Source organism: Fulmarus glacialis, unplaced genomic scaffold (assembly GCF_000690835.1).
Source record: "Fulmarus glacialis isolate BGI_N327 unplaced genomic scaffold, ASM69083v1 scaffold40450, whole genome shotgun sequence".
NCBI classification, from domain to species: Eukaryota; Metazoa; Chordata; class Aves; order Procellariiformes; family Procellariidae; genus Fulmarus; species Fulmarus glacialis.
The window spans coordinates 14,440-25,348 of NW_009186669.1; the positions used below are offsets into that span (position 1 = coordinate 14,440).

The 10,909-nt window shown below is 42.8% G+C and overlaps 1 protein-coding gene across 1 annotated transcript; it reads right to left on the reverse strand.

Annotated features, from left to right (window-relative positions):
- Positions 1 to 471: 471 nt before the first annotated feature.
- Positions 472 to 10,898, reverse strand: LOC104072762 (PI-PLC X domain-containing protein 3-like). The gene is made up of 2 exons (XM_009572332.1): positions 10,790 to 10,898; positions 472 to 1,184 (listed from the first exon to the last, which is right to left on the reverse strand). Exons 1-2 carry the CDS (start codon positions 10,896 to 10,898, stop codon positions 472 to 474), a joined length of 822 nt encoding a protein of 273 aa, XP_009570627.1.
- Between the last annotated feature and the right edge of the window lie 11 nt (positions 10,899 to 10,909).

Consider the following 10,909-nt stretch of genomic DNA (forward strand, 5'->3'; position numbering starts at 1 on the left):
AGGATGCAAATTCTGCAGTGTCAGGCTTTGCTGATGAGCCAAAATGAAAAAATTATTTACCCAATACCTGAAGCCTGATGCATAAATAAAAACTTAAATGATCTCTAGATCATTCAGATTGATTTGTCCACATCCAGTACGGAAATGCGAGGCAAGATGTCCAGTGCTCATGCTAAGAAACCACATTTGAAAAACAAAACAAGTGGAAAAACCTGCATTCAGGAAAAAAAAAAGGCTAAGCCAATCCCATGAGATCTCATTAGGCTTTAGGGCCAGATTTTCTTTCAAGATACAAAAGCTTCTGCTTCAATGTGTTTCTCTTGAAATATTTTAGGACTATGCCCAAGTTCTGACAAACCCACAGTAGCATGGAAGAAACACATCTGCTGGAGTTTCTTTAAAAGGAATTAGAACACCAGCATTACCAACACACAGATTCAGCACAGTCAGCACACATTACCCACCAGAAACTTACCTTTCTGTGATTGTTTCTCTGAGACCACTAGCAACCCCTTTCACCACCGTACTCGCCTTTGGTGTCAGCACTACTTGAGATATAAAAAAAGAGCCCTTCTTTCTTCTTTCAGTGATTGATGCCTGCAGGAATTGAATGAGTTTTTCCGGATCTGTTGTGTTTGCCCAAGGAGCTGGCATCATCTGGCCTGGCCAAAGAAATGGTACCTCAAGAGCCACTGGACTGTGGTAGAACACCAGCACTTGGTGTTCCTTTTCCCACAGATACTGGAGGCTGACTTCATGGGCAAATATAGCAGGACACATTTTGTTTCCATACGTGTCTTTGAGCATTTGGACAAGCTTTTCATGATGGTATTTCTGCATCCCATAGAAGTGATTGAAGTCCAAGAAAACCACTTCTTTTGGGTGGTCAGAGAGAAACGCATTGATCTCTTCCAGACCCTCCTTGACTTTGGCACTGAATAAACCATGAGCAAAGTAGAGTTCATTGTCTGGGTCTCTGGGCTTGGTGGAAATTCTAAGATCAAAATACCGTATACCTGCCCCCAGCTGGCTGGTGAAGTTCATGGTCTGTGTAGCCAACCACTTCCTCATCAGCTTTTTAGCCACAGTCCCAAAAACAGACACAAAATTCTGGACCGTCTCTGGCTGTTCAGGCCCAACTGGAGAGGCTTCATCGATGTAGAAGCTAAATGAGTCATGAGACCCTAAAAACACAACAGAAGAAAATGATCAATATTGTATTCATATATTAAAAGTCATTAGTGATTCTTTCTTAATAAACATAATCTTCCGACCTGTACCAACACTCACCAATGGACTCCTCCCCTGCCCTTTTTCTTAATATACCACATTTGTCTGGCAGCATTTACCCCACCAGCACCTCCCAGGAACTTGAAGGAAAGGCAGTGCCTGTTTCACTGCTCGTCTGGGCACTCCCTCACCCTCTTCTAGCTCTTACTTATGCCTTTAAGCTCACTGAAGTCAGCGGGCTCTGAACGTCAAAGCAATCCTGGCGTAACTCCAGCAAAGCTAGTCACGTAATAAATCCCTAGAGCCAACAAGGAGAGTCTGGTCCTGCACACTGAATTGTGCACCGTCTCGTTTGCAGAACCAAAGAAAAAACCAAACGAAACCAACAACATCCCCCCCACACCTTTATAGCCAACTAAAATAAGGGTTGAAAAATGCCAAGGAAATGTAACCTTTCTGACCTTTTGTTTATTGCAAGTCTCATCTGGTCACCAACAAGGTTACTGAATGCTGTTTTCCTTCTTAAATTTAGTTCTAAAATTCTTTGCTTTCCTTTGCTACAGAAGTACAACACATAGAGACAAGGATAGCATTGCATTCCACTGATAAAATACAGAAACTCCACTGCATGCTTTTGACAAGAGCAAGACATACTACTTAACATGCCTATGTACAGAAGTTATCATTTTCCACAACTTGGTAAGTTGAATACAAATATATAAGACACTTTGCTGTGCAAAATTCTCTCTGTCTCAAGGTACATCCATTAAAAAAAGAACAACCACAAACCAAAAAACCAACAAATTGTTTTGCTCAGCATTTAGACATTTACATGAAAGCAGCTGATAAAGCTAAGGACATCTGCAAACACACGATCATTCTTCTGTAAGGGACTTTGTCTTGCTTTATTGAGAGATGAGCTGACCCTAGGAGATGCTCATCACCCTTGTCTACCACTAGCCTTCTGAATACCTGGTGGGGAAATCTGGCAGTTTATACAGAAATACTGTCTGGCTGCAGGCAGAGCCGCACTCCCACTGTTCCAGCCGGAGGGGATGCTTCTGGTAAGACTCACTGCAGCAAGCAAGCTGCTTCTCAGCCTATGTCACACCGCTTGCAAAACTCCTTCAAGGTCAGCAGGACTTGTATTTCTGAAATGTAACACTAGGCCCTCAGAGATCCAAATCCTAGCATCAAAATGAGTCTAGAGCACAAGTCTTGCCTGCTACTGATGCTTTTGTAGGTGCTTTTCAAAATTGCTTTTCAAAGCACGCATGCTGTGGCAAATAAGCATCACATTAATGAAATCCTGCTAGTCAGTCATTTCTGATGGCGATGCTATTTTAACTGAACTGTAACAAACCCTATAAACTGAAGTGACAGCTGTAACATTTTCTTCTGTAACAATAAATGGAGTCATGACAAGTCATCTTAAACTCTGGCTTGGATTTTGCTTTGTTTAATCTGAGAAATGTCTTAAAATTTTGTACACCCCTGCTTTTTATGTTGTCTCTTTGAACTGCATTTACTTTAAATATTACATAAATTTTCCATTTTGATGAAGCTTTCTACTGCTAAGTGCTGAAGCAATAGCATATTCCTCACAGAGCCTAATTAGATCATGTAGTATCTGGTTACACACTGATATCCCAGAGGACCATATCTGCATACAGAATTTTAATGGTAAAACAAATGATTAGAGCAGTGACTTGTGTTTCCACAGTATTACAGGGAAAATCAATGAGATACATTAAATGTTCTGCTCAATGTAACCTGGACTAATCGAGAAATCAAAGTAAATCCAGTCTTGTTCAAAAAAAGGGTGACATTAGCAAGGGATGAATCTTGCAGGCCCTCACTTTGTCCATTGAAGTCCCTTTTATTTCAGCAGGGTGCCAGAATAAGAACATGTATAAACATGATCAACTGATAGCAGCAGTAGGCTCAAAATGGTATTAAGATTAATTAAACTATTTGTCCTTTATTGTCTGATCTACAGCCACTGGCAACTGAAGTTGCAGAAGAGGTAGCTAAACTTGACCACCATGGACAATATGCAACACAGTGCCAAACACTACTTAAAACTACTGAAGTAGAGAGAGGCAGCGCAGTTCTCACAGCAGAAAACTAAGGCGAACAACTTGTCAGCAGGTAGCTTTTAGCTATTGGTAATGCAAAACACAGAGAAGACTGTGTAGGAGGCGGGGGAAACACCACAGTTAGAAGCGACTGAACATTACAAGCAGGATAGTTTAGAAAAATACTTTTTCTTAATTAAGGTCTTCATGCACATATTTGAGCCTAAAAATGGGGATTCCTATGTGTAAGGTACAGAGAAGAGTGCACAGTGCACTGAGAACCTCCATGTTTTGTAACCCAAACAAGGAGGCTCTATTAAATACTGCAAAAAGAAAATAAGGCTTGACTTAACTTGGTTAACACTGAACGAAGCAGATGTCAGCTATTCAAGAGTATGTAAAGATTCCTCCTGACTGAAAAATGCAGCATATGTTTTGTCTTTCCACATGTATAAGTAATTTGAGCAGGTCGTTTAAATATTTGTTTTCATCATGCACTCATCTACATTTCATTTTGCCTTCATCCTGCCCTGTTGTCCTAACCAGCTTACTCTCATAACTCGGGGAAATTCAAAATTCTTACACTTGGCAGAGCAAATTAGAATATGATCTTTTCCACTGTCATGCCCCAAATCACTATGTTCCTGGTAATGAGAAAATCCTGTACGGACATACATTTGTTTTTAGCAACCAGGTTTCCTTCCAGCTTCACTTTGGTGCATGGGGACATTCCCACCCTACTTTGCCACTGGGAAGTGGGCTTGCAGGTTTGCTGTATCACCAAATCTCAGCTCGCATGAAGACACGATGCAGTGTACATCCAGAAATACTAATGCAATGATGCCTGCAATCTTTGGAAGGTAGCAGTGCTTGCACATCAGCTATCTTTATTATAGTAGGGCAGGGGACACACTGACTTGATGTATGGGACAGTCTCTACAACAGAGACTTCACAGTCTGAGACACAGGGAAGCAAAAGAGAGGGGAATGACTTGTCCCAAGTCGTGCAGGGAGGAGGAGTAAGCTGATATTCCTCTTGTGTGCAAACATATTTTATCACCAGTTTAGTAAGTGTCTAGCACTTTCTTAAAATATTGAACAGTGTTTCCCCACTATTTCAACAATACAACGTATCATTGATCCAAGGAGTCAAGGATGAGGGCTCGCGCGTTAGGATCACGGGGGTGGCAAACAAGGGGTAAACATGGTGTGCATATGCTACAGACTGCCCAGTCAAGAAGAGAAAGTGGACAAAGCCTTCTTTAAACAACTGGAAGAAGTCTCACTATTACAGGGCCTGTTTTCATGGGGAACTTGGAGACATTTGCTGGAAGAGCAGAACAGCAGGGCACAGGCAATCTAAGACATTTTTTCTGCAGGCACTTCTTTAAGCAGACAAGGCACACTGCTGGATGTGGTACGAATTAAGGAAGAAATGGCCAGGGACATGAAGGCTGATGGCAGCCTTAGCCAGAGTGACTGTAAGGTGATGTAAGAATTTAAAATACTGAGGAAAGCAAGGAAGGCAAATAACTGAATACAGATGCCGGATTTCAGAGCAGCAGTCTTAGCTTGCTCAAGAAATTGGTAAGTAGTAGCCTGTGGGAGAATTACCTTAAATGCCAAGGGACTCAGGAAAAACGGTTGAAACTGAAAGACAACCTCTCTAAAGCATATGAACAATCCACCCCAGCACGCAAGAAAACAAAGAGGTAAGGCAGGAGGCAAGTTTGGCTGAATGGATAATTCCTGAGTGAGCTCAAACTTAAAAAGCCATGTACAGAAGGTGTAAGCAAGGACAGGCTCCCTGGGAGGAACAGAGGAGGAATGCAAAGAGAGAGCTAGGAAGTCCACAGCTTGGCTGCAGTTCCAAGGGATGGGAAACCTGCTAGGGATGGGAAATGCAACATAGAGCTCCTGCAGACACGTCAGCACCAAAAGGGAGCAAGGAGAATGCTGGCCCACTGCTGAACAGGGCAGGAGACCTCATAATGCAGGACAAGGAAACTACTGAAGTACTTGGTATCTTCCTTGCCTTAGTCTTCACTGGCAAGGTCTGCTCTTAAGCACCCCATGTCTCTCTGCCTAATGCTTTCTCTTTTTCACACTGCTTCTCATTAGTAAAAGGTGACTGAGGTAAGGACTACTTATATAGATTAGACACATATAAGTAGATGAGACAAGACCGGATTCATCTGAATACGCAGAAGGCACAGGCCAAGATCACTGTAAGGCTGCCCACTCTCACCTTTGACAGGTCATCTTGACTGGGGGAGGCAAAAGTTACACTCATCTTCAAAACGGGAAAGCAGGACAATCCAGGAAACAACAGTCTGTCAGATTCATTTCAGTCCCAGGGACGATCACAGAGCAAATCCTCATGGAAACCATTTCCAGCTTATGAACAGTAAAAAGGTGACTGGGAACAGCTACCATGGATTTAGCGGGAGCAAACCACGACTGACCAACCTGATTGACTGGCTTTGGGGAAAACAAAATCTTCCTTTTACTTCAACAAGGGTTTTAACAGAGTCTCCCTTAATATGCTTGCAGTCTAACTGGGAAGACACCAAGTAGACAAGTGCACTATAAGGTATAGTGAAAAACTGCCTGGACCATCAGGCTCAAAGGTTGTGGCTGAAGGTTCAAAGTCTTAACTTGCAGCTGATTACAAGCCAATTCTGTTTAACATCTTCATCAGTGACACAGACAACGTGATGGAGAGCACCCTCAGCAAGTCTGCAGGTGAAACCAAGTTGGGGGAAGAGGTTAATGCTCTGGAGGGGGAAGCTGGTATTCAGAGAAACTTCAGCACAGCAGAGAAGCTGGATGACAGAAACCTTAAGAAGTTCAAAGGCAAGATGGACCCATGACAGACAACCCCATTCAGTAGCACTGATCAACTGGCTAGAAAGCAGCTCTGCAGAAAAAGACTTGTTCACTTGGACATAAAGAAAAAACTACTGCCCCACAAGACCAGTTAATCCCTGGAGCAGGAGCCCAGCACGGCTGGATGCTGTATCCCTGATTCTCAACGCTTGGCTCAAGAGCCTCGTTTAACTTGGAGTTAGCTCTGCTTTGCGCAAGAAATGGACCAGATGACTTCTGGAGCTCCTTTCCAACCTAAATTACTCTGTGTCTGCTTATTCCCCCCTCCCCCAAGATACAAAAGATTCATTTCCTGTCTCTCAACCTTAGAAGCAGTTATCAAGAGACACTTAAAATGTCTGCACCAGCTGTGATCCAAAAACCAAAAGTGGCCAGTTTCAACCACCGAGACATTACATTTTCATGAACTTAGATGTGGCCAAACACTATTTAGATATTCAAGAGTAAAATGCAGTATTGCAAGAAAACAGCTGCTAGTACTTTTACTAGGGAGAACCGTCTCCTGTTTTCTTTACTGAATTCCTTAATAGGACAATTGGGAATATATAACCCACAACAGCTCTGCTACGGACATATTTATGGCTTCCCTGGAGGGCTAAACCCTCATTTAAAAAATAATTGGGCTCAGTGCTGAAAAACGTCCCTCAGGGAGACTGCGTTTCCATTCAGAATCGTTTCTTCAGTCCCACAGAGATTTACAAAGAGGCACAGTGAAGCTACTATCTTTGGTGGCTAAGTTTTAACATATCGTTCATAAAGCACGCAAGCGTAGCTGAACTTCACTCTGCCCTCCCCTTGCCTCACTGTTGGCTCCCCCTTAACAACCGCTTGATAAACAGCACCTAAAATAGAGGTACTGAATCGAACAGCGCTGCCCAACATGCTCCTGACAGCAGCAATCACACCCTGAATATCTACAAATCACAGGAAAACCACAAACCGATAGAAGCAAAGTTTCACTGTTTTACTCCCCTTCTCCCACAGACCTCAAGCTCCTCCTGTCTCTGCACTGGAAGTTACCCAACAGCTGTTGGAAGTGGACTCTTTTACTACTGCTTTGGGTGTCATTAAAAGCTTTACCTGCTGTTTTCTTCCTATATTTAGAAGATGACATCCCTTGGTGACTATTGCTGAAATGTCACATGCAGTGCAGTCTCACTTTTTTGAAAACATCCTTGTCAATGAGGGCTATTCAGTGACTGACGTGACTGATACCAGATCACAACACCGTTCTTGGATGCTGTGGAGAACAGCTAGGACAAATTCCATGACCTCTGGCACACAGGAGACCAATGCAGATGTTCTCCCAACCTCATTTGGTCTGCTCTCACTGTCTCGTTTGGCCTTAAAAATCAATCAAAGAAAAAAACCCCTATGAATCTTTACCTAGCCACACTGCTATTTCAAAGAATAGCAAACACTAGACTTGCTGCACCTCAATATTGTGTTTTACCTTCTTTTTAAGATGGCTGAGCACTCTTCGCTCCACCAAAGCCACAGCACATCTCAGGAAGTCAAAAGGTTTTACCAAGAGCAATGTAATTCAGACTTCACAGTCCAGTTATCTTTAGCATTTAAACTGCTTGGGTGATACAAGCTTTGTTTGACAAAAATACTACACAGGAGAGCAAAACAAAAAAAACCAGGAAAAAAGAGATTATAGATTGTGCAGTTACTCAGCTTCCCCACAGGTAACTGCCTCACTTCTCAGCTGGTCTTCCAGTGTTCATCACCAGTTTCGAGCCCCTGACACCAACCGCAGGTTACAGAGCTTAGCCAAATATTTACACTCAGCACTCCATGATCCAAAGGAATGGGAAGAGAGGCAGACACTACCTCAGGTAATGCAAAAATCCAGATAATGAACAAGTCAGAGTCAGAACAAGAGTACATGTATGACCCATTCTTGTATACACAGGCCCACTGGCTATGTATCTGATCACATCAAGTTATGATGCAACGTGTACAGACAACTCTCTGCTACCCATAAAACCTCTGCTAGACTCATAAACACTGTCAAAACTGTATGAGAAACAGCGTGGTTCTCCAAGCACTATGCTGCTGTTTCTAGGTAAACCAGCAAAAGAGGCACAGACAGCCCCATGCAAGTCAACTTCAACTTAGGTGAAGAGGAACTGAGAAGCCTAAAACTGCCCCTCTGCAGAGAGACTAGGGAGCTTTCTCCCTGCAATCCCCAAAACTCTTGTTTGAATTAAGAAGCCTGCAGAGACTGAGCTGGCCACCTCCCAGGTCTTACCCACCGAAACCCCATGGTCACAACCAGCCAAACCGCCACAGTTAGCCAAAGGTGCAGGTACCTGGCGAGGAAGCTCATCCACAGTCTCCCTCCCCCACCTCAACCTCCAACAGTTGAATGGGATTTCTGCAACTCCCTACTCGCGAGCAGTTCCCGCATTGTCCATAAATTAGCCCAGATTTTCAGGCAAGGTTGCCTGCAGGACCAGCAGGATCATGCCTGCCTTTTGGCTTTCTGAAGGCTCAGGAAACCTTCTCAATGGAAAGCCAGAGCAGTGGCTGCTCTTCCCAGAGTCCTGGCCAGCCAAACAACCACACATTCTTGTAACTTGGTCTCAGCATGGAAATGGGAATTTTCATTAAAAATAAAAAGTCAGACTTTTCTTTACATGAGAAGAATACTTTATAATACATAAGAATATCTGGGTTTTATTCAAGTGAATTGTCTGATCAGAAAGTAAGAAAAAACTACTTTACAAGCCTGCATTTTGTAGGTGGTGAGCTAGCCCAAACGTAACTCAAATCAAACTGGATCGCCCCTTCTCAAGCAGTGAAAACAGAAGAGCTATTTCACTTTTTGTATATGAAGCTCTGAAGTTTCTATTGAAAAAAAGATGTAAACCAAAATAAAGACATTTTTAAACTAAACCCATTAAACAAACTTGAAATATCTGTGAATTAACATGAACACAAATCATTCCACTTTTTAAATCAAGTCTTTTTCCAGATCATACAGCACAAACCACTTTATATTCTGACAGTTAAATCTTTCATAGGCAACAGTTTTAACCCGTTAAGTAAGTATTTTAATGCCTTCAAACTGTAACTACAGGGATGAATTAACCTTGGTTTTCAATCAGAGATTACCAATAAAGTACAACTCCAGAGCCCAATTCTAAGCACACTTAACTGTTTGAATGATTTTAATTACGTGCACAAATGTCTGCAGGAAAGAGCCCCATTTTGCTTTAGCTTCTGTCAGAATAATAGAATTCTAAATTGCTTTGGAGTTACATTAACACCAGCTAAATTGAAGTCGTTGAATATCTGGGAGCAAGAAGAGGCAGTGACAAAAGAGAAAATGTATTCTGGCTGTGTTTGAGAACGTAAGCAAAAAAGGTGACAGGAGTGATAGGGAATGAAGCTGTTAAAATAACATTTGTTATATTACTATTAACTTTGCAAGAATTTAGATGATGCTGCAAATACAGCACGATCACAATTTCCCCATCAGAAATTCACTCCCCAGTCTGCCCATGTCCTCTGTGCCAGTCCTATCGCCTCCAACAAACTCTTCTCTTCCTCCGCTTGTATCCCCTTCTGCCTTGAAGACCTCAGTGATAATGTGGGAAAAGGAAAGGAAACATTTGTTTCCTTCCTGCCCGGTTACTTCCCGGCACTAGTAGCCTCCCCCTCATTCCCCACCCTCCTCCTGCAGCAGATAAAGGTGCATTTTCCCTCTGCCACCAGGTGAGTCCTGGACCAGCCATCGGAATTGCACATAACCATAACTCGGACCTTGGTCCTGTGCCTAGGGACACGGCATCAGGAGTCTGTGCTGTGCTGCCTTATTGGGACTGTTATTGCAGGCAACGCTGTGTGTCAAAGGGACAATCTGAGAAACCAGACAGGTGCACAGTAATTAGTATGCAAACATTTTAACATGGTTTGCTTGCAAGGGTGAGCAGAACTACTTTGTATTAAAAACCACTTCAAAGTCATGTTTTGTCAATCTCTGCCAGACATGGTTTCTAATACTACTTCTGCCGTAGGTGGACTTCTGCATTTCTCAGCCAAAACATCTCAGCTGGACCACCTTAATCCACATCGCATGTCACAGAGGCAACAGATGCACCAACTACTGGATCAATGGACACAGACTAGAGCTGCACATGGCAAAATACAAAACATTCAAAACCCAGCACAAAGCGACTGCTCTTTGATCAATGTAATACAGAACAGAGAGTTCATCCCTCAGAGAATCACAGAACAGTTGAGTTTGGAAGAGACCTCTGGAGGTCATCTGGTCCAACCCCCCGCCCCGCCCCCGCCTCTCCTCAGTCCAAAGAAAAGTAAGAAAGAAAAATGTTTGCACAGATTACTACAAATCATTGAAGTCTGCTCAAAAAGACCTGTCTGACCCAGCTTCATAGCTAGAAGAAAAAAGAACTGCTAGTCCATCAGTCTGGCGATGGCATCCCGTATCTAGTGTCCAACTTTCAGATCTGGAATGACTCTTATGCTTTTGTCCTCCCCATAAACAAATAATATTTTCACACACAAGAAAGGATTTTAAGCAACTACTTAGTCTTGTTACTCTGGCATCTCCTTATCACCTATGAAATACTCCTGAGGATCATTGTGTTTCGTGCTTTTGACTATGGCTACAATTGCCTCCAAGGGGAACCGATGACTGTTGCCATTGCCAATAATCTCCATGGCCATGACGAACCGCT

Bases quoted from the DNA above. Each gene is read 5' to 3' on its own strand.
- LOC104072762 (XM_009572332.1), bottom strand. From the start codon at position 10,898: ATGGCCATGGAGATTATTGGCAATGGCAACAGTCATCGGTTCCCCTTG. The intron at 1,185-10,789 runs GTGATAAGGAGA...TTGTGTTTTTAG, and splicing joins TCCTCAGGAGTATTTCATAG to GGTCTCATGACTCATTTAGC.